Source organism: Zonotrichia leucophrys, chromosome 3 (assembly GCF_028769735.1).
Source record: "Zonotrichia leucophrys gambelii isolate GWCS_2022_RI chromosome 3, RI_Zleu_2.0, whole genome shotgun sequence".
NCBI classification, from domain to species: domain Eukaryota; kingdom Metazoa; phylum Chordata; class Aves; order Passeriformes; family Passerellidae; genus Zonotrichia; species Zonotrichia leucophrys.
This window is the reverse complement of record NC_088172.1, coordinates 72,819,275-72,846,627: the sequence shown is the minus strand read 5'-3', so window position 1 is coordinate 72,846,627 and position 27,353 is coordinate 72,819,275. Positions and strand designations below refer to the sequence as shown.

General features: G+C 43.7%; 1 protein-coding gene across 1 annotated transcript; it reads right to left on the bottom strand.

Moving 5' to 3' along the window:
- Nucleotides 1–434: 434 nt before the first annotated feature.
- SRD5A2 (steroid 5 alpha-reductase 2) lies at nt 435–26,198 on the bottom strand. Its single transcript, XM_064708792.1, has 5 exons — nt 25,822–26,198; nt 5,228–5,391; nt 3,384–3,485; nt 2,260–2,410; nt 435–1,722 (listed from the first exon to the last, which is right to left on the bottom strand). Exons 1-5 carry the CDS (start codon nt 26,103–26,105, stop codon nt 1,656–1,658), a joined length of 768 nt encoding a protein of 255 aa, XP_064564862.1. The 5' UTR covers nt 26,106–26,198; the 3' UTR covers nt 435–1,655.
- Between the last annotated feature and the right edge of the window lie 1,155 nt (nt 26,199–27,353).

Below are 27,353 nucleotides of genomic sequence, written 5' to 3'. Positions count from 1 at the left end.
TTCCTGGGGACTCCAAAAATACCACAGTGGGGAGTGGGTAGGAGGGACAGAGAAGTCTGCACAAGTCCTGTTCTGGTCAAAAGGGTGAGGCAGAGCATGGTCCCTGCTCTCCCCAGCTCAGAAATGGATGGAGGAGACAGCAGCTAGGAACACGGGCGTTCATGGGCTGTTTGCAACAACAATTTTGCTTGCATCTTATTGTCTCCCTCTATTACCTTTGCCCACACGTGGCTCTCCTCTGGGCTGTAGAGGGACTGCACAATGGGAGCCAGCCCCAGCTGGCTGCTCCGCTCTGGTAGAGAAAAAGATTTATAACATGAGCAAAGAAGGGAGGGTTTGTCCACAAGGAGGAAGCTGCTGTGAGCAGAACTTGGTAAGCAACATCACAGAAATTTGTTTCTGCAAACAGTAAATGATAGGCTAACACAGCTCTGTGTTTCACATAAATTTTATTGTGTTTTGGAGGAAATTGCATACAATCAATCAGGTCACTCCAACAGTAGGTAATATGTTTCATGTGTGCAGTCTGGTATTTTTCTTGCCAGCTGTTCAGCATAATTCTTAGCAGGATTTTATGCTCTAAAGGGTAACCAAAACTATCAGCATCCAAGGGGACATCTTCTCCTGTTGGGGTTAATGACATTTTTTGGAAAATTCCTAACTATCCTGAAATTAGGAAGAGGCATTCTGTCTGATTGTAAAAATTCAATAATATTCCTGCATCATTTCCTAATAAGAGTATCTGAAAATATTCTCCATAGACAAAATGTACTGCCAGTGTCAGAGAACATTTTCTTCAACACAGAGCTTTTTATTTGTTGTGATTTTTGTCATACATCACCATTTCAAATCTTTTTATGAACAACAACCGGGTGGAAAAAATTTTATTCTGAAAAAAAGATCTGGATTTGCAAGAGAAAAGAAATGCTAATGGAGCTGCAATTGCTATTACAAAGTACATTTAAAAAACAAACCCTGATGGCTGAAGATTAATCATCTGACAGTGAGGGAAGTAATGCCTAAGGAAGGAACACAGACATTGTGCTTGTGAGTGCCAGCTTCCATCTCTGTGCGCCTCACCTCTGTGCCATGGCACACTGCTCCCAGCCTTGTGCCAGCACAAGCTCCCTCCTGTTACATTGTGTTTCTGGGAGTTTAGATGCCTTTTAGATGAAAAATAATGGGCTGAGTAATTTTTTGGGGCAAATGAGACCCCCCTGTGTGGTTTAAAGTGTGGCAACACCCAGAGCATTGCCGGCAGAGCGAGGGCATGAGTGCTGCAGCGTAGGGGCAGCAGGGGCAGTTGCAGAAGTGCTGTAAATTGGATTCTCCAAAGTAATGGGCTTACTTTTTACTTTTCCTCAACAATATTTAGCCAATGTCTTTTCTCTGATGTCAATGCAGGTACATACTTGTTCCCACAGATAGAGCTGCACAGAGAAGCAAATACGTTTTTTGGAGAGTCCTTTTGCCCACAGCTATCTGCAATTTCCCCTCAAATTAGAACAAGAACTTCCATTCCACATTACCTTCTTGTCTGTTACAATCCTGGGATATCATCTATACAATTAGTTATAGTCAGACCTAGCATTAAAACTAGGAATTGGAAAAAAAAAATCCTATAAAAACAAAACAGAGTGTCCATGTTTCATTCATTAAAAAACAAAAGGAATCAAGGCTTTCCTTGATTTTGGATAGTCCGTAAATGTCTTGAGGTAGTACCTGAAAGAAAATAAGCAACACAGTGAACCTGCATGCATGGAGGGAAACTGCACAGTTTCAATACAGAACAGCTGAGCAACCTTAAAACTGCTCCAAGCTGCCTTTCCTTGTTACCTTAGTGTGTTACTCTGCAAAAAAGCAGCTCCAAAACTATTTACATCTGGTTGTTTAATTAACTGATAATACTGTTAAGGTTCTAACAGGACTAAAGTAGAAATTTTAGGAATTCAGAGCATATCTGTTCCAAAGGACTGCAGAGGTTGCAAGGGAAACCTTAGGAAAGGCTCACTTTAATGAGGCTCAGTGAAGAGAGGCTTTAGCAGGCTGGAAGCACTGATGCAGCTCAAGTCACAATAAATGACTGTCAGGCCAGGGGCACCAGCTGCCTGCCTGCCTTACACAAATAAGCCAATACACCTCCTGTACATGGCTTTAGGTTTCACTTTTATCCCAAATCCTGGCTCTGGTCCTCCCTTGCATTTTGCAAACTGCATTCCAAGGGGAAGTAGCAGCATATGGCAAGGAACAGTTTTATACCTGTGATGGTGATAAGCACGTGGACCAATACAGCAGAGAGTGAAAAAGGCAAAGGCGAAGGCTGGTAGGGACCAGGTTGCAATGGCAAAACCAAACCATTCCACAATTTCTCCAAAGTAGTTGGCTCCAGAAACGTAGGTGAACAGTCCTCCTGCAGCAACAGACAAAATATTTAATTTTTACGGTCATCTGCTGCACATGGAAGGTTCTTTCACATAAAGTCAGCAGCAGAATATGTACCCTTTCTTATTCAGCCCATAGCAGCAACCCAAATGCACTGCCCTGAAGCCAGTGGAGCCATGCCAAAGGGGGATCTTGTTTGAAGTTCATGTGTAAATACAAGAATCAGCGAGGATTCTGACTCAGATGTTTCCAGCACTTTCACAACCATTTATTTTCATTTGGAAAATGACTTAAGAAAGACCATTATTAGATTTAAAGTATAAGAATTAGTATTAGTCAATGCTTTTCATGTCCTAAAAATATTTTGCAACTTCACTGCCTGTGGGGAATGCAAAATCTGGATCTCAGTTTTATGCAACATTTACAAGAGACTGGTAAATATTGGAGGTGAGAAACTCTGGGAGAGACATATCACCATCCATAACAAGGCAGCAGAAGGAGTCAATACCAAGCCCAAGAAATTCTTGGATTCCTATCCACATTGCTCTACAGAGCTAGACATTTCCTGGAAAGGCAATTCAGCAATTGCATCCTTGGTGTTGTTATTTTTCCCTAAAGTTTACACTTTGAATCCACCTTTTGCATGGTAAGCAATCAACTACTACTTCTTTCTGGGCATGTAGAAGACTATTTCCTTCTTTGCAGCTGCCTTTTGCAAAATTAAAATCCTCTTCCTGTGTCCACTTCAATCTTCTCAGAATTACCAGCCAATTTCCTAAATCTCTCCACTAAGTCTGCATTTTCCAGATACTCTTGCTGCTTTCCTTGGACTGCCTGCAGCCAGCTCACACCAGTCCCTGCAGCCTGGGGGGCACCTGAACCAAGTACCTGTGCGAGACCAGTTTCTCTGCCATTACTGTCACTCTCCCGTGAATGCAGCCAGAAAACATTGTTTATTCTGCTGCCCTACTTCCCTCAAGGAAGGGGGGATAAGAATGTACCTTGAGGAATCTTGTACGTGACTTCCCCAGGTTTCCTCAGCTGGCGCAGCAGGAGATCACTGTGAATGTTGATTCCCATTCCCAGCAGAAATAAGAGGAGGCCTGAGAAACCAACAAGAAATGAATTACAAAGACAGCTCTGTCCAGATACCCCTGCTCAAGCTCATGTGTGAGGTTTGTCTTTGCAGCAGACAGATAGGGTTCATAATGTGAGGTGGGTGGATTGTTTTTCAAGTCAAAAGGTGCATTGCTGCCAAGAAGGTCACTGAACAGGAGAAGCACAGGTGACTGGTGACACCAGAGCACTTTCCGCTGAACTTCCAGGTGACCATAGTCCCCATTTATTGAATACTGATGGGGGGACACAAAGTACCCATGGCCACCACAGCTGATGACAGCCAGCCACAGCTGTACACAAAGTAAGCACTGAGCTGGAGACAAGTACCAATACCCTCCTGTTACTGCTGAGGAAAGGGGAGCACAGAGACACAGAGTTATGCAGCACATCACTGGAGCTGGGAAAGGAACCTACATCTCAGCGCCTCCCAGTCCACTGGCAGTGAGGCTGCCTGGACAGAGCTTTGGGCATGGATGGAAAGCAGGTACTTGCTGAAGGATGCTGACATTATCTGGCCAGCGTGATCCATTGACCAGATTCCATTTAACTGAAAAACCAGAGGCATTTGATTGAGAAAGTCTGCAGATGATAAGCCCTTCATTTTGTGACATGTTGGACACTGAGAAAACCAGCTCTGACAATGATGGGAAAGCAAGAAAAGAAGTAGTGCGTGCACTACAATGTATAGATAAAAGACTAAATGCTGATAAAACCTCAACACTTCCAGTAGCAACAGAAAGTTGGTAAGAGCTGTAGAGGAAGAATATACTGTTTGTTTTTTCCTTAATATTTCAAGTACTGCTAATGCTCATTTTTCTTTTTTTTTAACATTAAATATATATATTACTTATCATGAAAATGAAGTTATATGGTGTTTTCTTTGTTGGATATGTGAGGTCTTACAAAACAATTTCCAGAATTTTTAGTATGTGATGCTGTCTGAAAGGACCAGACTTGCATCCATGGTCTGAAACAGGGCATAGAAAGTACCTTGGTTAGTTTGTACTTATTGTATCCTCAGACATCCATGTTAATCCTCATTTCTATGTTTACATTTAAAACCACTCTCTGTGCAGTACCAAATCTGTAATGCCATCTAACTGCTCTTGTTCAGTTATTCTCTGGGGGATTTGACAGGGTGAAATTCAGCTAAGCTATTAAGTTACAGAATAGAAAGGAATCGTATTAGCATACAAGCAGACTGTGCGTGATCTCTAATCTTCCCCTGTGCCTTACATGAGAAAAAAGAGCTCTTTGTCCCCAGAGACTCATTCATGCTGGGGTTTTGCCCTGCTTTTCTCTCTCACTCAGACTAGCTGCATGGAGTGCAAAGCTCCCTGGCAGGGAACAGAAAGCCCCAGCTTGCGCTCACACACAGCCCCTGCTGGGTGCACACTTCTGGCTGAGCAAGGGCACAGCCCCCTGCACCTGGGGCCTGAGATTGCATCTCCATGGCCCGCAGCAGCAGGAGGCTCTGGAGTGCTGTCAGTAAAACAAGGCTCGTGATATGAGACTAACGGACAACATGATACACCTTAAAAGGTGGCTGCCTAGCAGAAAAAAAAAGTTACTGCACATTTGTTTTATCTGGGCCAGCAAGCAGGTCTTATGCTGATTTCCATCACTACAGGTTTGACTCACATGTTCACTGAAGATTAGGACATAATTCAAAATGCTTACAAATTGCTTGGAGATTAGATCTTGGGAATCCTGCAGCTGTAATTACCTGATGTAAATCGGATGTCGGTGCACCAATCGTTTGGGTATTCAGCGCAGTAAATCAGGTAGTACCCCTGGAGGAAGCCATTATAGATACAGAATAACATGCCAAAGAAAAGCAATTGCAGTGGGAAAGGTCTGCCTCTAGTGAAGAAAGGGTAAATAAATGTCCTAAGGTAGATAAGAAAAAAAAGTCAGCACATTGCTCACGATAACATTATATTTGCAATTTCTCTGCTGTAGGGAAAAAAACTTGAACAAAGCACAAAGTAGAAAATAGGTCAATAAAGACAAAAATTTTGAAAAGAACTGCAACAATATAAGATCAGTAATTTATTTGGAACATGAAATCCTACAGATACACATCTTTTTTCTGGTCCTGCAGGACTGCACCCAAGGTGGGAAGTTAGAAAGCTCATCCAGATTCACTGATGCTTTCAGAATGTCTCTGTATCTTTCTCTACGCTTGTTGGTGAAAATGAGGAATTCGTGCCCACAAACTGCATTTTCATTTCCAGACTTGATTTAATGCTCCAGTGGGCCAAGGGAAGATTGGTTGCTGCGGAGGGACACGGGGACATGATATTCAGACATCACTGATGTTTGTGAAGGGCAGCACCCACTGCAATACTGATTCTCCAAACAACGATTATTATGCCACGAGCATCGAGCAGCATAGGGAGGAGCTTTGTTATGGAGAAGACCTTCCTGATCCCTGAGGGCTTTAACTCATGGTGGCAGATGGGCTTGAAGGCAGGGTTGAGACCCTCTGGCTCTCTCACTCCCTGCAGTATACAGCCCAAGATGTAATCTCCTGTCCCAGCCTCTCCCACGTCACTCAGAAAGAGAGCCCCATGCACCTCTAACACACAACAGCTCTGTCCTGCTCTGCTTGGACACTTCAGTGTAGGGGCAGAGCACTTTTTCCCTGCCTCAGGAGCTGCTTTACCTCCAGTCCCTGCCTCCCCTCCATGCTTTCAAGCTTTTGTTTAAAATAAGAAGAGCTACATCCATAAGTTTAATATGCTAAACACCAAGATTTCCATGCAGCTACAGCACCTAGGGCTTTCTTAGACAACAGCTGTGCTCACAGTAGCATTAACATCTGTGTCAGCAAATAATTGGAGCTTGTATAGTTTTAATTTATATGTATGTTTGCTTCAGGTGGGAGTACCCCCCTTGACGCTTCAGGCAATCCATATCATCCCTGGGAGAGTGAAACAAAGAAGTTATATTAATTTTTAGTAAGTGTTTTCTTACCTGGCCACTTAAGTTCTGTAAGTGGAAAAATCTACACTCTAAATTTCTTTCTTTTGCCCTCTTGGGCTTTGGATGGTGCTCATCATACCAGTATATAAGCATTGCTGATAAGTAATTCACATCCCATGTTGCAAGTGTCAACTAAAGCAAGCTGAGGCATAAAATCTCACAATATTATAAATCTAGATTAAATCATTCCATGTCTGGAAGTGAGTAAGCAGAGTACAAGCAGCAGCATGTTAATTCACTGCTTTCCAAAGCAAGGCAAGACAGATTTCCAGCAATTAAGGCAGCTGTGATGCAGAAGTGCTAAGTACTTTTAAAGAAAGAGAAACGTAAGAGGTATGGAAAATGTTCTTCAGATAGTGATATCACATTTGTCATATTTATTACAGAATGGGAAGGAATGCTCTTTGGAGTAATGTTACCAATAATTACTGATCATGCCCTTTGGGAATGTGATGCTGGAGTTATGAGTAAGCAAAGCCAGCTTTAGCATTCTGATCTGCTGCTGAAGTCATATTGACAAGACAAATTTGACCTGAACAGTTATGAGAAAAAGCGTGAAAATTTCAAATGCAGGCTTGAAGACAGAAAATTGTATCGGAGAGGGAATGATGCAAACCACACAAAATTATTTAGGATGTGAATTTATACAGCAGATTCAAGCAGGACTGGCAGTGCTTTATCCTTTGCCAAAACCAGTCAGGTTTAAGAGTCTCTGAGTTTTTACAGCTGAATGCAAACAGAAGGTTCTCAGCTCCCAGACAAACTGATTGTTTCTGTGCTGCTTCCTGGTGCTGCTGTTGCTGTAGAGGTCATAGGACCTTGAAAGGTGACTTATCCTGCAACAGGAGGCCACAAACCTCTGTGCCATGGAGTGCACACAGGACAGAAAGAATCTACATGCAAAGTAAAAGTACAATGGCAGGGGAGCCAGGAGGCACCAGCTTTGTTTAGTTGTTGAGACAGTAAAATCCTGGCATCACTGTAATCCTGCCTTGTAGCAGTTTGGACAATCCAAGTCAGGATTTCATCCAAGAATCTTTGTTGTGGAACAAATTCTCCAAGGAAATCTCTGTGGGTCTGTTAAACCAGAGGCCAGATTAAATTCTCTGTATGAGATTGTACTACATGGCTAGTTGAGGGTGCACAAACTATTCCTGATGAGATTTGAAAAAGCAACAGAGATAAAGCAGGGGCATTTAATAGTTTTAAATATTTCATGGAAGACTCTGCAGCTCTATATAGCTGGAACTATTTTGCAGTATGAAAATCAAAGGGGGCCTGAAGACCACCATTTTAGAGGAACAGAACAAATCTGGCCTTTTGGTTTTAGTCCAATGACAAATTTGACCTTTTACTTTCGATGCAGTATTGATGACTAATTCATTACTCCTTTATTATCTTTACCAGCCAAAGGCACTGCATCTGACTAAACCATTGCCAACAGCTTCTTTTTAAATGAATGAATAATGCATTATTCATTTTCTTCCCCATCATTTATTTTCCAAAAAAAATAGGTTTTGAAGAGAAAATCATTTGACATTGCATCAAATTTAATCTTAGAGGTATTAGTCCAGCTTCTTGAAAATTCCGGAGACTCTCACCTAAACCCAGGGAAAGTACAGGTTTGCTGTTATTTCCACAGAAGGTGGAAATCTTTTCAGAAATGTTACCATAAGAGTAGATTGTCAGTCCTCCAACAGATCATCAGTCAGAGATGTTTATGCTCCTGCTGTGTCTTCTCCTCTCCAGGCCCTAGTTGCAGTGTTTCAGACAGTAACAGCTCATTTATGCATCTGGAAGCTCGAGGTGTTTCACACCTGGGGCAGCTGGGCCCGGAAGGGTGCCCAGAATGGAGGGCACCTGGTTCCCTTCAGGCCTGTGGGCCACCAGCCTCCTGCTAAGCCTGCCCATCCATGCCTCTGCCACCAGGCCTCCTTCTGGGTCTCACCAGGACAAACAAAGGGCTAGGAAGCAGAAGGATAGCAAGGTGGGCAGGGCTGATGTGGTGCTTTTCTCCTTGAAAGCAGGTGCTGGCCATAACCCAGCCTTGTCCTACTCATCCTGGGGCACTGTCTGAATGCCTTGGCCCATCCCCTGTGACCCTGGCCAGCTTCCAGGAGAGACTTATGGACTTCTGCTGACCAGGAATGCTCTGAGTCCTTGCAGGGACATTTTGGTTCTCCTTGGACCATGGGTGCCAGAGCCTGCCCTGACTGCCTGGTGAGGATGAACCAAGGTGCCAAAAACGGTGCCTGAGAACCACTGCCCGTGGCCTGGGCTCCACGTACCCTGGCTCCTTGCTTGTCCCACCCAGCGGTACAAAGGGTGGGGAGGGGGGGTGGCTCAGGTCAGGGCGGGCAGCCAGGCCCTCCCATGAGAGTGATGCCCTCAGGGAGCTCCCAGCTCATGTGTGCACTGAGCTGAGCCTGGAAAACACAGACAGGCGGGGTTGTGCAGCTGCTGCAGGGCTCATGCAGTAGGTGAGTTAATGATGGGTCCTGCTCCATCGAGGGCCCGTGTCAGAGCCCCTTTTCTCACTCCCTGAAAACTCCTTGCTGAGGTCTGCAGCTCTCACCACCTTACTGATATCCTCTCAAACAAAGACCTCTCTAAGTAGAGGACCGCTCTCTAGACTCTACTGCACCTCCTTCCTTATGGGGCTGATTTCATTTTCTTATTTGTACAAATACCTGTGTCTCAGGTGATAAGAAAAACCTTGTGATTTGTGTTACACGAACTACAGACCAGTCAGACATGAAAGGATTGGCCTGCCATCAAACCATGGAATTACTTTCAATCTTTCTTGTGCACAGATTGACAAGTATGGTGTCCAGACCTGGGGAGATTACTCAGACCCGTTCTCTTTGCACCAACAATTGATACCATAGGTTGTCATTGGAATCACATTACTAGGGAGCTGCTGGCACCCTTGGCATACCTGACCACTTGGACAAAGGATCAAGTTGTTCACAAACAGGATGGACTTCTGTTTGGGGTGGCTGTGGTGCCTTACACAAAGCTTCTAATTATTCTGGAGAGTTATGGATGCCAAATTAGATGTCCTAAAGACATCTGCTGCTGATTAGTCTGCACATACTTTCTGAGCCCCATTCTGTAGTTTATTTGTAGGTTAAATGCACTCTGAGGTAATTTTAAACTTTTACTGGTTTTGAATTGTGTTACAATAATTCTCATTGGATATTTATAGGAGAAAACTGTCAAGTCCACACCAGGACACAATCTGGCACCTAATTTTCCTGTGGCAAATTAAAAATTTTCAATTATCCCAGACTGGGTTAAAACAAAATTGATGGGTAAATTTTCAGTTCCAAGCAGCAGGCTAATTTGCTATCAGTTTGAAGGGAAAGTAAAAGAAAATACTCAAAAATACTTCCAAAAGTGAAATTAGGCATTTTAACCCTCCTTCATCATGCTATCTACAGGTAACTGTAATCAGTTCCTGGACTGTGGCCCAGTTTGTAAGCTCATCTTAACACAGCTTAAATAATTGAATAGAGTCAGGAAGGGGAGCAAGAGAACAATCTTTTTATTTTAATCATGCCGATTTATCTATCTAGTGATGACAAAAACTAAGTTGGAATGAACTCTCTTTTCAAAGTCAGGAATGTTTTTCCACATGCAAAATACCCTACTCCATGTTCCTCCAAAAATCTTTGGACAAATTTTTATGTCTCTAATTTAAGGAATAAGAAAGATAGATGTATCATTTAAAATCTTTTGATTCAGCTGTATAAAACAATACTAAACCTGCCATATCTGGTTAATTTCTGAGGAGTCTATCTAAAAAAATTGGGTCAATCTACTGTCCTTGGGATGTTTGTGGTTAACTTCCAAGATAAATCCAATCTGAAGCCTGTTATTGTAGGGACAGTCTTTGTGGTCTCTTAGTGTCAGGTCCAGGGCTGATGAAGACTTGTGGCAGGAGCACTCATCTTTCTTGGGCAAGAGATAGAGGCGCACGTCTGATCAAGGTATGGGAGGAGGACTGAGGAAATCTTGAGACACATGGCATCTTAACTGGGTTTCAAGGAGTTCTTGAGAAGCAAGGCAGTGGGAAAAAGAAAGTGTGGGCGGCACTGATTTAATGCAAAGACATCAGAAATGGAGTAGGATCAGTGGGAAAATGCGAAGAGACTTGTGACTGCCATACTGAACCATGGGGACTGCTGAACTTGTATTGAAGATTAATAAGAATAAACTTATTTCAGATGAGAAATAACACACAATACTAGGAAATTATTTATTTGGGAGAGCTGAATAGCTGTGACCAACAGTTGTCCTGATACTGAAGGGAAGTTAGTTTGAATGCAATGAGATTTCTATTAAATGTAATATAGAAAAAACCACTGAAGTAAAGAGCTTGGTAGGACTAAGAGAGGGAGGATTACCAGAAATGACAGACAAAGGCAGATTCTTCAACAAAGAGAACACAAAGATTTGGAATTAATAGTAATTCTTATATTTCAGGGGATAAATTATATTCCAGTGAAGAGAGGCAGAAGGTAGCAGCTGCTGAGGACAACTGCCCACCATTTACTGCATTTTGTTTTGAATAATCTGACACTGGCTTCTGCCAAGACAGAGTGCTGACTGTGAAGGGCCTCTGCTCTAATCCAGCATGATACCTTCAGGGTTTCATAATGTCTCATGACTCATCTAACATTTTTTACAAACTGAACATCTCAAAGATGATAAACTCCTTAGAATAGATTAGCAGTTGCTTAACACCAGCATTTATGAGTAAAGCTCCAGCATGGTTCTTGCTGTGCCAGGAAGGCTGACACCATGGATGACAGCACTTGCAGAACAGTCAAAGGAATCAGCAACTGCACTTGACTTGTGGCCACAGAGCTAAAAACAGATTTCAGGTTGAAACCTTGGAGACAGGTCAGAAAAGCACAGTTCCTTACAACTGCCTTTGAATGAAGGGGGGGTTATAGGAAAAAAATATTTTCCAAAGCATGTGTATCTCATGGGAAAGGCTAAAAAATGGTGCTTCTGTATCACTATCAATCATTGAAGGGAAAAAAACCATGATACATTTAACCTTGGATAAATTTAAGGAATCTGAGCTATGTTATACTCAGTTCCATCATTATAAATGCCTGAACTAGTCATTGTGACCAGCTAGAACTAGTCAGTAATGCCTCATTGATTGATATAAATTGCTAGCATGCTGTGCATTTAGCAAAGTAAGAAGGATAAATACAGTTTATGGATAAAGCTTAGTCCTCTTCACATTGCGTACAGGTATTATTAGATGTGCTATATTTAATAAAATACAAGTGGTTGGAAAACAAATTTGGAAAAAGGAAAGGAATAAGACCTTAAAATGGGTATAAAATGGGTATTTGGTTTTAATTAGTAGAAAATAATTGTGTAGGCTTGGCTCCAAGGCAAAAATTTTTCACCCTTCCAAATTCACTGCAACAGTGGCCAGGTTTCAAAAGTGTTTTGCAATTTTGTTTATAAATTACTTCATTACTCCTCTTGGTTTTCTTCTATTATTTTTGAAAATTTCACTAGAAAATCTGGTATCTCCCAGTGACTTCCAGCATCCAGACAGAACCAACAAAGGAGAATTCTTCTGGTAAAAAGGCTTTAAAAATTGAAAAGCATCATACTGGTTTTGCAGATACAGGACCAAAACACTGTACTTTAATTATTATACATTTTCTAAATGGACACCAAGAACAGAACTGCTGGGTTTGGTGCACTATCAAGCTGCCTCAGTAAGTCACAATCCATCAGCACATTACACTCAGTATACATTTATATCAGCATATTTGTTTCTTAAATGTTTCTATTTTGGTATAAACCAAATAGGTTTGAAATATTCTTAAATTAAAATATTATTTTATTTTCATTTGCTATCACTCAGTCACATTTTTATTTGTATTATGGAAAGGAGATCAGATTGAGGGCTGAACTAAACAAAGGGAAGAATTGATTGACTGCCCTTAAGCAAAGACAACTGAAACAAGAGTCAGATGAACCAGATATAGTATCTTTCTCACCATCCCTTGTCAAATTTGGCATATTCATCAGAAAGATGGAGATTTTTTAAAAAGTACTTTTGTCTTTCATAGCCAAAAAGGTGATGTGGAGCTAATAGAGCAAAGGGAATATGTACAGATCCCTGTACAGATCCCTGCTGAAATCACTATTATCCCCTGCAAACTCACAGTTTGTCCTCAGACACTACACAGGCAGGTCAGGGGAGTGCAGAATGTGCAGCCTGATCAGCCTCCTGTCTGAGCAGCAATACCTGTCACAGCCTCTTTGGCTCACAGTCCCGTGGCTCTGTAACAGCAGGGCACAGGACTCATTTCCATATGCAACCCTATTTTCATGAGGTAGGTTTGTTGAGTGAAGGAATTGACATAAATTGGACATATCATAAGAGAGGGATGGTAGGAGCAGACTATGTCCTATGTCTTGACCTTAGATTTTTTACTGTCTCACATGTCAACCTTTTAAGTCACTTGGTTTAAAGGATGTTAAGTGGCTGCAAAACTAAAAAATTATATCAAGGAATAGTTCACAATTGTTTGCTATCAAACTAAAAAGATCTTTTGAGGGAGATTCTGCAAAAGACTCTTCTGCTACTGCTCAGGAGTTTTTTCATTAATATCATGCCGCTGGGGAAAAAAATATTTGCAATGTTTGTGGCTGATGTGGCTTTGAGAGATGCTGAGCACACCAAGAATGAAAACCAGAGTTTAGAATAGTCTTGAAAATCTTGTTTGATAGTTTTAAAACAGTTGATTTAATTCAATAAAGACAATGGGAAAATACTACACTTAATTAAGACCAAATGTAAAAGACAGGCTGAAAAAAGGGCTGGATAGGAGAGGGAATGGTGGTAGGTGGCAAACTGAGCATGAGCCAATGATGTCAGGCTTTCGTGAAAAAGGCAAATGTTAAAATGTGTTGTTGGAGACACCTGAGGTAATTTTCCCCTTTGCATGGAGCTAGTAGGAGCTTAAATGATGCTCTGCCCAGCTCTCTATAAAAGACAAAGTGGAAGCAACCCAAGAAAATCAGCTGTGGTCCAGGAAATGTGATGTGAGGAAAGACTGAAGGACTCAAGGCTCTTTAAAATAACTAAGAGAAAACCAGTGGAAGACATCATAACAGTCTGCAACTGCACAAAAAGCTCCTGCAAAGAAAGGAGTCAAGCATTCTCTTGTCTACTGGGAACACAGAAAGAAGCAACAGGCCTGAACAGGTGTATAGAAAATGCAGCTTAGATATTAGGGAAAGACAGTGAGACATTGGAATATTCTAGGAATCTCAATAAGCAGCAATTGTTAAGGACAGGCTAGACAAATGTCCATCAGGAAAGAGAAGAAAATTTGAGGACTGTATGTGGCCAGGAACTGCCTGGGAATGGGAACATAGTGCTATTTTAGTCAGAGAGAGGCTCTGATGGACTCAGCACCAGGCCAGCTATCGCAGTGGAAACCCTAATTAAACTTGGTCCAGATTTGTGCTTTCATGGGGATTAGGGGACAGGACGACTCGTTTGGGGATTAAAGTTCAACTTGACTAGATGGATTGTGCTGATGACAAATGTGCAGATCTCACAGTGCTTCATGATTACCTCTACTATTTGATAGTATCTAAAGGGCAGCAGCACTTAGAGGTTATGAGAATATTTGTTGCTTTATCTAAGCAATAGTGTGCCAAAGCCTTAGCCAGCCAAAGGTATCTCCCTCTTTTCTTCTTCAGAAATAATCACTTGATATTTATGAAAACAGATCACTTTGTTCCTATTGCTAAACTGTGGGAGTCTGCCAAAAGTGTGAAAGACATGCCAGAGTAACTTAATCAGACACTGTGCTGTGCACTTCAAAAAGTTCTCTGCTCCACTGGAGCAGAGTTTTGAGAGTTCACAGAGGTTGAGATCATGAACAGAACAGGAGGATGTGTCTGCAGAAAAACTGGCACAAAATCCAAGGATGCACAGATCTGTGCTCTCACAACTGCACTTACCAGATCAAGTGTCATTATTTTCCATAAATTTCCTGAGAAATGGCCAAAGGAGGACAGACGATTGGTAATCTATTCTTATTCAACATTAAATCTTGGTCGGATTATATTCAGCCAGCATACTGACCCTCTATGATCTCATGGCACTCAAGGCAGTACATACATAGAGAGGAACAAAATTTGAAGTGGCCAGGTCAGATACTGAGTTTGTGCTTACATTAAAATAATCGAAGGACTTAGAAGCCTTTTTTTTTTTTCCCTAAGGAAAAACTGCCATGGGCTGATTCTGAGTCACAATGGTCTCTGTTTTCTCGCAAAATGTGTCAAAAGATTTCCTGACACTTAGAGCTGCTGGGTGAATCACTCAGCACAGTGTCTGCATCATCTCTTGATACCTGGGCATTGCCCTCTCACATCATGACCTTTTCCTTCCCATTTCTTCTCACTCCTGCCCCACTACTGCCCTAGCTGTTGTTAACAACTCTCCTACTTGTCCCTCCTGTGCTCTTTCAGCTGACATTTCTGTCTCTTCCCACCTTGCAGTCCTGTAAACCTCACAGTGGATTTATTTCTCTGCATTCAAGACATGTTGTATTTTTCCTAATCCATGTTGCCAGAACTCCAGCTAGGAGACTACTTCTTCTCTGTTGATTATCCTAGCAGCCAGAAAAGCCTTGCTCTGTCCCTACAGTGCCAGCCTAGAGCATACTTGGCTGGATTGCAGGCTTGCATTTTAGCCTCAGCTGAACCAGAGGAACAGACTAAAAATGTTAGCTGACGACCTTTCTGTTTGAGCAGATACAAACGCACTTCTCAGACAGCTCCGCCAAGTTTAAATTGCTTTCCCTAGGAAGAGTCAGAGACATGTCTCACTTTAGTAACCTTAATCTGGGCCAAGTTTTAAAATGTGAATGCTTTAATGATTCTTTTTTTTTTTTTTAAGGTTCTAAAGAGAAGCAAGCAAGCAAAAAATCCCCTCAACACCGTAATGTAAGTACTTTTCTTCCATTCTGTCATTTCTCAACATTTCTTCCCCTCCTGTTTTCAGGAGCAGCAGAAGTTTAACAGAGGTCCATGCATTGTCCTACCCCAGATGTGTGACAGGAGTCACTGGAAGGTTTGCTCAGGACCACACTGTCTGGAAGTATTTGCATGTGCCTCTCCAGCAGGAGACCATGCCAATGTGACTATACTTCTTTGGGTAGCCCAGCTAACTTACTCAGAGCTCTCTGTAGCCTTCCTGCCCAGCCTGAATTCTGGCATGACTACCCAGATCAAGGAGCCTTGGCTTTGCAGGAAAGTCACCCAGCCCATCTTTACCAGGACATCAAAGAGCTGCAGGTCATCACCTGCCTCAGGACCTGCTTCAGCAAAGTCCTGTCTGGGAACTGATCTCTTCCTTAGCATCTCCCCTAAGCAAACCCTCTTCCTCCAGCAGACAGCACATCTCTTTGAAGACAGCCTTGACAAGGTGACATTTTCCAGAGCCGTTTCTGGGAGGCAGCCTCCCAGCATGGCAGGTGTTGGATTAAGTTGGTGAACTCTAGCTAGCCCTGTTGTAAGGAAAATGGTATCTCATACCTGGCTGAAGCTGACTGTGGGTGCTGCTGCTCCATGTTTATAATGCGTAGTAAGGAAGGAGGAGGTCAAACCCAGCTTCCTTCAAACAGGACCTTTTTTCATTGCTGTTGAAGGTCACATTTGGATACCCCTTCCTAGGAATGGTGAAACTTTCTGCCCATTCTTAGGTATCAATACAGTAGTAACCGGTGCTTAAAAAGTTCACAGCTAGGTAGAATTTAGCTGGTTCTTAAAACAAATTTGGACCTGTAAAAAAATTTTCTGTTTTTTCTTCTTATGAGTTCCTTTTTCCCATTTCTCTACATGGAACATTTAAACTAATATTTTAATTGGGTTTTTTTTTTGTTTTTGTTTTGTTTTGTTTTGTTTTTGTTTTATAACAAAATAATCCCATTGCTATTGTTGTAACAAAGAGATGTTGCAAACATAATTAGAATGTCAGCTGAGTGCTCAGGTCTTACATTTAAGTGGGTGTAGATGTACATGAATTTAATTACTTGACCAAATTCAGTAAAGATCACCCTACTGATCAATTCACCTGCCCCATTTAAACCAACTTCTGGACAGAGAAGACCACTTACAAGATTTAAGAATTGTCTCTTAAATTAAGTTTGAAAGTATTTCTTTATCATAACCATTCTTGACCAAATTTTGTAGGAAATACCAAGAATATAACTTACACCAAGGGAAATATGCAATGTCTGGGACGGACACTGATTTATAATCATACTACTAGGAGGGTATTTCACAATTTTATTTTTCTTAACGGAGCTCCATAAAACTGGCAAACTACCTAATTATACAGGCTCTTGAGTACACAAAGGGACTATTAAAGTGTTTCCTTTTGTCAAACGATTATTTATTGGCTGAGTATGAAAGTCCTATTTCCTCCTTAATGGCTGCCTCTACTATGATAAGAAATCAAAAATATCAGATTTGTGGATCTTGAAGGAGCAAGATCCATCACAAATTTCCCACTGGGCATATGGAGTGGACCTTAAAACTTTTCTCTTGGTTTTTATTTTCCTGCTTAAAAGAGTAGCCCAAAAAAAGGGATACTATGGACATCATCATGATTAAAACAAATAATTTTCTTCTTTGGTAAAAACATTACTATTTTCAAGTAAAAACATTTACAGAAACTCCTGTATATATATATTTTTTTTCTTTTCTCAGTAGAACCCTTTATAACTCTGCTTTTCTGATATCAACACCAGGAATGTGGTGATGCAAATCCAGATCTTTCCCAGATCCTTGCCAGTCTTACCAAAGCCCAGTGGGGTTTGGAGCTCAGAATGTTGTCGTCCTAAAGGATTTAAGCTCACAGGATAGCAAGTGCTTCAAGTTCTTGGGTGGGCTCAGACCTCACACAGAGGAGATCAGAGCAACCTTCTTGTGCCTCAGTGATGTCCTGGTGGCTGACTCTGCCCTGGAACTGCAGTTTGGACAGTTCACTGCAGAGCAGCTGGACTGACACCCACCAAGTCATTTTGTCATTAACAGCAACAGTGAGGTCCCAGAGCAGGCATGAATACTCCTTTAGTGCATTTAAAGCTGCCTGGTAATAACAAAACAGCACAAGTGAATTGGCATCAGATATAAAGATACTCCTGAGAGGCATGATGTCTTGAAAGGAAGTAAAAAAAGATAAAAGTCTTAAGTTATCTCTGCAGAAAATCTTCCAGACCAAGAGACAAAAGGAAAAATCACATGGGTACAATTTGGGCTGGGCAAAAATGAGAGGTTTCTGTAATGTTAGCCCACTTCCCATTGGGAAAGGAGTGTATAGATAGGATTATTTGTGCTAATTGTTAGGAAGGCAATCAGATAGTATTCTATTTTGAGAGCAGAATTAGGAAGCATTTCATAAAGACTGCGAAGAAGCAAACTCCAGACTAGCACTGGGTACATGAGCATTTTACAATTCTGAGGCAAAGCATATGAAGAGATGCTTTTTCTGGCTATCAATACATGAATATGAGGAACCTGGATAAAAATAGCAATGAATCTACTATTTTCACAGAAGAGAAGAAATTATATATTAGCATTACTGTAATGCACTGGTATGCCTGGGGAGCAAGGAATACACAGAAGAGGCACGCAAATGGCCAGCCTCTGTTAGGGATATTGCTGACAGATCTAGAATTACTGCCAAGGCCAAACAGCAGGAGAGAGGATGCAAATGTGCTACTGTGTGGCTGGTGAAAGCCAAAAGGAATCTGGTCAGGATCTATTCCAAAGCATCAAGGGGAAGGAAAAGAGAACAGGATTTGTTACTGGTCAAATACCTGCAGATTTTGTGTTGGGAGATTAATTATAGAGGTTATAAGAGGCCAACAAGAGAAATGTCTTTAGTTATTGACACTAAATAATGGTAACTTTCTAAGACCAAAGGATAAAATAAATATTTCTGTGGGGGGAAAATTTAATCTCTGGATTGGATCTATTGGACCTAGTGGTTGTTTTCTGGTCTGGTTATATTCACTACTAGCAAGGAGAGTACAACATAAATATATAAATATCCTTCAAGCTTAATCTAATTTCTGTTTATGCACTTCATGTTTCAGAAAACATAACTAAAACTCTGTATGAACTAATACAGAATACCTCTAAAAATTATAAGCAAGTTAACTTATAAAAAATTTACTCATTTGGAGCCTCCATCCTTCAGCATTTCTCTGGAGTCTTGAGCTGCTTTTCTTACTGATCACAAGTAGGTATTCCTACTTGAAAAAAAGGCCAGTCCAGGTGTGTCCAGGTAAACACAGCACCTGCCTGACCAGCCAGGTAGCACAGGCAGGCATTGCATTCTGCAGAGCAGGGGAGAGCAAGAGCCTATTGGAATATCAATCCCAATATTACCAGTTAGATGGTGCCTGGGCCAGTCTGACCCTCGCTGCTGGGCCAAAGGTGGCACTGTGGTGTAAATCACCCCAGAGATACCTTGGCTGCTGGAGATTGCAGCAGGGCACTGAACAAGTCCAGGCTAGTCAGGAACTCCGTTTACCTCAGGAGAGAGAGCTTCTGGCGATGGTGAAGAGAAAAAGGAGAGAGTTCTGCTGGAGGGTTTAATGTCCAGATGTTTATTCCATGGTTACAGAGGTCTGAACCGGGGCAACTGCTCCAACAGAATCCTGGCTGCATGGTCTGATTAGCCTTTTAAGCTCAGGGACAGGGGAAGGGGAGGGGACAGGTGAGCTACCAACCAGGTGAAAGGGGCAGGGTCTCAAGGGACTAGGGACACCTATACGGGCCAATGTCCCCCAGGCCTGAGGAGCATCCTTTGAACTTGACCAACCACACGACGCCTTACTGGAATGTTAAGCCTGATTGACAGGGCACACTCAGCAAGGGGCGAGGGGGAAAGGAGAAGGGAATATTGGCACACCTGAGGAAGGGACCCGGAAGCTAAAAACACACCACAACAAGAGCCCTTTCCTTTCTCTCCCCAGCTTAGTTCCAGAGAGAGGGAAGCTGGCCAAAAGAAGTGTTAAAAACTTATATGAGGATGCAGTTTTCAAATGCTCCTCATTTCTTATTCTCTTGCCACGAATTTCAGCATTCCCTGATCTCTTTAGAAATATGTCAATTTGTAGAAAACCAGCTACAGGTGCACCAAATGGGTCACCTTCAATCAGAGGAGTCTGGGGATCCAGCTGCACCTCAAAGAGCAGCCTTACTTAATGTCTCTCAAATTCACTTCAGAAATGAAAACAGCAGTTTGGTTTGTTCATATATTAACTGAATAAAATAGAAAACAGAGATTTGACTTGGTTGAAAACAAAGTTGCAAGACAGAAAAATAAATAAGTAAATGTAATAGGTGGTCTTTGAAACTGAAATGCATCTTTAAATTGCTTGTGCCGCAGCAATAAAGGGCAGCACAGAAGGGGTACATGCAGCACCCTGTCTTTTACACCTCTGTCTTCAGGATTACCTTCACAAGTCAGTAGGACAGGGCCTTCCCTGCTGCTATTGTGCACAATGGCATCACCTCTGCTCCCCCACCACTCTGTCTTCCTCACTGGTAAGAGAAATGCAGCATGAAGATTTATATGGGATTGGACTGCAAAGGTTTCCTCTCATTGCCACATGTTATGTTTCCCACCTTTGGTTTTTGAAGCTGGACTGCAAAATGGAAAGGCAGCAAATGGGTTTCTCCTCACCACCTGAGGGCTTCTGCTGCATTCCCAGCACAGCCCCTCCAGCAGGAAAGGCTGTATTACAAACTACATTTCAAAGTAAAATACTTTGTAAGTCATTCAGCACAAGAAGTGTTCCTGTACGTACATCTTACACCACCCATCATTTTCAGCTCACGACCAGCTTTCCACAGAGATTGCATATACAGATGGCAGACTTGGCAGTCATTTCTTTTCTCACTTTCTTCTTCCTTTTCTCTACCTTCCTACCCCATCACTTTTGGAGGCCCCTGGAACCACAGAACCTTCCCTGTGAAAGTGAAGGTGCTATGAGCTTACTGAAAACAGACATGGAAACTCAGATTTTGATTTTTTTCAGACTCCGAATTATTCCAGTTTTAAGAATGTTATCTTTAGCACCAGAGAGCATTTGAATTCGATGAAATTCATGCCATGCTGTGCTGATAAAGTGCTCGTTGAGACACAAAGAGCCGGCTAGCTAAGGAGAGCAGCCAAAGAGGCCGGGGCTGGGATCCCTCCCTTCCTTCTCCTCCCCTCGGCAGCAGCAGCAGCAGCAGCAGCAGCAAGCTGCCTTCATCCCTTCCCGAAAGGCACAAAGAGAGAGGCTGCTGCCTAGTGGTGGCAGACAAAGGCAGAAAGCTGTTCTGTTGTTCTGCTGTCACGGTTCACCATGGGCCGCTGGACAAGGCAGGATGGAGGGGAGGTCTCCTGGCTCCATCCCTCCCTCTGGAATCCTCCCAGACAGAAAGTCTCAGCTCTGGGCAGCGCTAGGAGAGGGCTCCCTGGCCAGCAGTCACCTCCCAGGTGACCATCTCCTTTCTCTGCCAGAACTGGCTCACAGGACTCCTGCAGGCAAGCAGAGATGTCCTCTAAATGAGGAACCATCAAAGTCCTTGTCAATGAGGCACCATCAGCGTTAACCCAGTTTCCAGAACAGTATTAGGGTGGTCCCTTCAACACTCCAGCACATTCCTCAAAAGCCTGACAATAAATACAAAATCACCACTGATTAAGATGGCCCATGGCACAAATTCTAGACAAGCAGTGAATATGAATGTAGGCAGGACAGAATTTCTAAGCCGTGTGCCCATATAAAAAGTTATTTAAAATGAAGGAAATACAGTGATATAAACAAAACCCAACTCCTAAGGAGAAGGAGTGATAGATTGTAACCTTGGTTACAACCCAGGTCACACCAGCTCCAGAGTGTTCTAAGTAGCCTGGAAACATAGGATGTCTCTCTATGACTCCAAACAGAGAAGTGCTCTCCTAATCCGTAAACATCGGAGTAGGATGGCGGAACAGGAAAGTAATGTTCTCTCTAGGCATGCTACTACAACTCTGGCACTGCATCATTCATCACACACTGATGTCTTCATTTTGAAATGGATATAGAAAAAAAAGGAAAGGGGAAAAAAGCCACAGAAATTATCTGAGGACTGAGAGGGGGGAAAATACTCTTGCATTGAGGGTCTGCTGTGGTTCAGTGATATTATAAATCTAGTTTACAATACCTCAGTTCAAATAAAAAAAAATTATTGTGGCTATTTGACAACATGTCCGAAAGCAGGACAAGTTAATTATGGTGGCTTAAGGCTGTTCCTAAATTTATGAAAAGGTAATTTTATCCTGACCAGCTTCATGCTGGATGAAGTATCATGTGTCTGCACTACTCTAACTCTGTGTCAGATCAGGTAATGTCTGTTCCCCTTTATCTGGCTTGCATCCACCACAAACCCATCAATTCAGCATAAATATGACATCATGTGTGGTAATTAATGCCCCAGAAACACGATCATGTGCTCCTATATTATCTGCATCAAACTGATGCTGACAGAGGGCTTGACAGCTCTGTAACAAGCAAATTAAAACATGATCCAGTACCATGTAAGTGATATCATGGTAAGGGAATACTGAAGGACACTAGGGAGTGCTTTAAATTAGCACAGGGTGGATAGAAGGAGCAAGGCGTACTGGCACAAAAATCAAGACTATTCAAATTTAAGCAAGACATTTTAAACATGTTTAAGTAAGGGTAAAAGAATTTAGAAGATAACACTACCAAAGAAAACACTGGACTTTAAAACAAAAATTATAACACATTAACAAAATGATGGATTTTTCATTTTCAGGGGTCTTCAGGTCAAGACTTGAAGTTACTCTGAAATATGTGCTGCAGTCTAAAAGGAGCTACTGGGGCAACACAGCTGGCTAGAACACAAAGAAAGGCAGAATTGCTAAGCACAGCAGTCTTTTGGAAGTCTGTGTTTCTCCATTATGGACTGTAATGTCCTTCTGAGCATACCTCTGATGAAAACTTCCCTTCCTCATGTGTGTTTGCTATAGTAGATGAGACAAGATTAGGAATTATAAAAGCTCCCCTGTGGAGAGAAAGAAGTCACTAAATTATGCAAGAATATACAAAGAAAATGTGTCATACAAACACAGAGGAATGCTTAAGTACAGATACCAGATGATCAGTAGTAAAGGTAGGAGTGGATTAACAAAATACCTTTATGATTAAGAGTGGAAGACCTTTATTCCTTGCAACATTTTAAAGTCAGAAAATGAAGTAGGCTACACCCATTAGGTAAATGCAATTTTATTATTGATTGATATAACACTTATAATCCTTGCAATCAAGTTTAATCGTGGAAGTATTTAAAACTGCTGTTAGATTCTTCCAAGTAAAGATTATAAAATGAAAACAAAACAAAACCCTAAAAGTCAAACTAGATCCTGACTGTTATGTCAAATTACTGAACCTCTTTTCAAACACTGTATGGCAATGGAACTTTCTAATGCAGTGTCGCCAGTATATGGTGACTTGGTATATGATTTGTTCAGCATCATTTTATAGGTAAACAGCCATAATATGCAAGTGCACATAATATGTAAGTGCCCTTCTTTTCACCCCTTTTTCAGCTGTGCAATAAGACAGCTTGCCCACCAGCACTGTCACCGGGATGTGGTGGCTCTCAGCATGGAACAGGGAAGCCTAAATTCCCATGAGGTGCTCCCTAGAAAATCCAGGAGCTGCAGGTGGGCTTAGACTGGAGCTGATTCTGGATGGCAAAATCTGTGAATGCCCAGTGGTCAGGGATGTCTCCTCCATTGTTGTCATCTTCCTCCAAGGACTGAGTAAATCCCATTCTTTTAATTAAAGGCTGAATCCAGATTACAGTTATTGTGCCACTTATTGCTAAAAATTTGACCCAATCTTTAGAGGGTCCAAGGACTAAAAAAGTCTAGGGAGCTAAAAAGTTTGGAAAAGAAGAAAGCTGCAGAAATTCTGTTTAACTGTAAAATATGCTACAGGCTAAAAAAATTCTCTGTAACAATAAATTATCCTATCTGCCAGAAATTGTAGATAACAATTATCTGTGCTGATAGTTAAAACTTTCATGTTATCAAGAAGGCTCTACTCATAAACACAACCCTGTGGCCACAGGTTATTCTACCAAGGATCCCTCCAAGAACCTGCCTGTCCTATAGTATTGGCAGGCAAAACCCAGAAAAACTTCTATTTTGTGATTTTGCTGCTCTTTTACATAACAGCAGAGTATTAATATTTAATACAACATTTCAAATATTAATTGATTCAGCAGAATACCAGTATGGATTGTGTGAGAAGGGGCTGCAGCCTGTGAGATTGATATTGGAGTAACACGCTGTATTAGCAAGAAAAGTTGTATACAGACTTGGTTGAAGTGAGGAAGTGAAGAAGGATATTCCAGAGAGAGATGAGAAGATCCCCGAGCTGTGTGGGAAAGAAAATGTATGAAAACACAGAGCTTTTGCCTCAGTCCAGCAGTAAATTTGATAAAGAAGTCACAGAGCCAATAGATGTGTGCACACTGGTAGGGTTACACTTATTTCATTGGTCTAGTGGTGTTCATTGATAGTTGTGTTTCTCAAACAATCAGAAATTCTTGATAGCAGAATGCATTAAACTAAATTCTGTATAACTACATATAATCAATACATCCAGCTTTCTGGACGCCAAATATGTTATGGGTGTGTCCTCAAGCTGACTCCTGCAGTAAAAACAACGGGAGTGATAACAAATACATGCCTAAAATAGTGTTAGCAACATAAGCCATTCTCTGTTTGAAATATCTCCAGAACAGCCTTGAGTTTCTATCCCTAAACTATCTGTAGAGATACTGCAACTGGATTTTCAATATATTGATTTTGGTTGAGGAGCAAATAATTATTTCTGATCAAATATTACAAGAATGTTTTCTATTTCTGTGAAGCAAACTGAAAAAACAGATATAGGAATAGTGGTGGAAAATGGCAAATCAAGTCACGGTTTTGCCTCAGGAGTTACATTGCTCCTTACTACATAATGGCATAACATTTTCACGTGCACTTGCCACTTGTGAATAAAAGCCATTTTATTCCATAAATAAAATTCTGTTTTCTCACAACAGAACTCCACAGAAAATGGAAGTGGAGAAAATAGATTCTGGTGATATTCTCTGCAGAACTGGGTGACAGTTGTAGAACTATGTCTCTTCAAAGTCATCACCAACATTGGATAAAAACGCTACTATTTATTTAAACTCCTGATTAGCAAATACAGAATTAATTAGAGCTACAGCATTCGTTGACTCTGACAAGACCAGGTTTCTAAAAAGAAAATATACGAAAAGAAAAAAAATACCCAACACAATTTGGTAATTCGGTAGTGGAGCGGGAATGACTAATTGAGCATAATGAACCAACTTCGGTGCCGTGGCACCGCACGCCCGCAGCGCCTGTGCTCCCCTCGCAGCATCGGGCACAGCCGTGAGCTCCCGGTGCTCCATGGGCAGAGCCGTGCGCTCCCGGTGCTCCACGGGCACAGCCGTGCGCTCCCGGTGCTCCATGGACAGAGAGAGCCGTGCGCTCCCGGTGCTCCTTGGGCATAGCCCTGCGCTCCCGGTGCTCCATGGGCAGAGAGAGCCGTGCACTCCCGGTGCTCCATGGGCACAGCCGTGCGCTCCCAACCGTGGGCTCCCGGGGCTCCACGGGCACAGCCGTGCGCTCCCGGTGCTCCACGGGCAGAGCCGTGCGCTCCCGGCGCTCCGTAGCTTTGCTCTCGGCCACCCTCACGCGTATTCCCACGGCTGCGTTCGGCGGCCGCCGCTGCTCCCAGCGCCGCACACGCGGCGCTTCTCCTGCCCGCAACAAGCGCTTCCTATGTACCTTTACATAATGTCTGGATGAGTTTTATCCTAACCTTTCCTTCAACTTAGCGAAACCTTCTTTTATTTCTTTTTTCTTTCCTTCTTTTTTTCTTTTCCTCTCCCTAGGAGAACAACTCAAAGCATCCATCCTCTCCCCTGTTCAAGCGCCCGAGCACCCCCGGGTGCCCCTTCTCCCGGGGCAGAGATGCCCACCCGGCCGGTCCCCACTCTCGGAGCGGAGCCCGGGGCGCGGATCGCCAGCCGGACTCGGGCGGGAGCGATGCTGCAGCCAGGACCTGCCCCGGCCGCGCCGCCCGCCCGGCTCCGGCTGCTCCCGCAGCTTCCCTCGGCTGGGTTTCCCGAGGCGCGGCGGCCGGGAGCCGTGCCCGGCGGCGGTACCTGTAGAAGTAGTGCCAGCAGAAGAGGCAGCAGAGGAGGCGGCAGCCGAGCGGCTCGAGGCGGGGCGGGCTGCGCAGCGCCAGCAGCAGCGCGGGCACCAGGAAGGAGGGCAGCTCCTGCAGGAACCAGGCGCAGCGCGCCGGCAGCCGGCCCCGCGGCCGGCACAGCCGCTCCTCGTGCTTCCCGTAGCGGGACGGCACCCGCAGGTGCAGCGAGAGCTGCAGCAGCGCCAGGGCGCCCAGCAGCGAGCTCAGCGCCAGCACCAGCCCGGGGAAGCACTGCATGCTCTGGGGCGGGCGGGGGCAAGCAGCCCTCGGCCAGCGCCAGCCCCGGCCTTATTAGAGCCGCGGCCGTCACCCCGCCCCGCCGCGCTGCCTCCCAGCGCCCGGGCTCGTCACAGGGCGCAGCCCCCCGGGCCGGAGCGGGCGAGGCGCCCCGACCCGCCCGGAGGGGAGCTGACCCTCTCTGTCCCTCCCCTCCACACCTAGAGGGGAGCTGTCCCTCTCCATCCATCCCTCCCTCCCGCCCCATCTAGAGGGGAGCTGTCCCCCTCCATCCCCGCCATCCGTCCCACCCGGAGAGGAGCTGTCCCCCTCCATCCCCGCCACCCATCCCACCCGGAGGGTAGCAGTCCCCCGTCCCTCCCCCTGTCTCTCGCCCCTTCCCTCCCGTCCCCCGCAGTGCCGGGATCCGCGCCCGCCCCTCCCGCCGCCGGTGCGATCCATGCCGGGAGCGAGGGCGGCGGGCTAAGGGAGGGAGGCAGGGCCGGGGGCGGCACGGCCGGCACGGAGCGGGGGTGACTCCCGCAGGAGGCGATCGCTGCAATCGCTGCCGGCGAGGCGGGAGCGAGCGGCGGAGTTCCCTTGCTGTGCCCCGGTGTGTCACCGCGCCCCGCGGCTGCCCGGCCATCTGTGCTGCCAGGCCGAGCCCCGCCTGGTGCCAGGCAGCGCCGCTCCGCTGAGCGCAGGTGGAGAGCAGAGGCAGACGGATGCCAAAGGTCGGATGAAAATGAGCAAATGTAGATGTTCGTGGCAGGACTAGGAAAACACAGTCCAAGACCCACGAGTCTGACGAGTCCAGATCATGTTTGGCATAACCCAAACATGCTGAAACTTTTTAAGTGCCCCAAGTTTTAATGAAGATGGTCCTAACGTAGGTGCTAGATTTGGGGTGTGCTCAGGAACCCTTCAGTCTGAACCACAAGAAGTAGTTTTGACAAGTTTGCCTAAAACTATAGTCCTTTTCTTTGCCTGTTTCCTCTGGGATCTCTATTTGATAAGGATTAACAGGATGCTGAATTACAGCAGGAGGGCTAGTACAATATTAAACTCTGTAGTTTTCTGGCTGTTACAGCATATCAGCTCAAGGCCATAAATTACAGTGTCATCCATGTAATTTTGCAGCTTCACTGAGAAAGCAGTTGGATGCAGCTCTGCGAAGGATTGGATGCCACACAAAATTGCTCTTCTGCAGCAGAGGTGGTAATTGATTTTTATTCAAGGTCCGAGTGGTGAGTGCACTGATTTAGGATG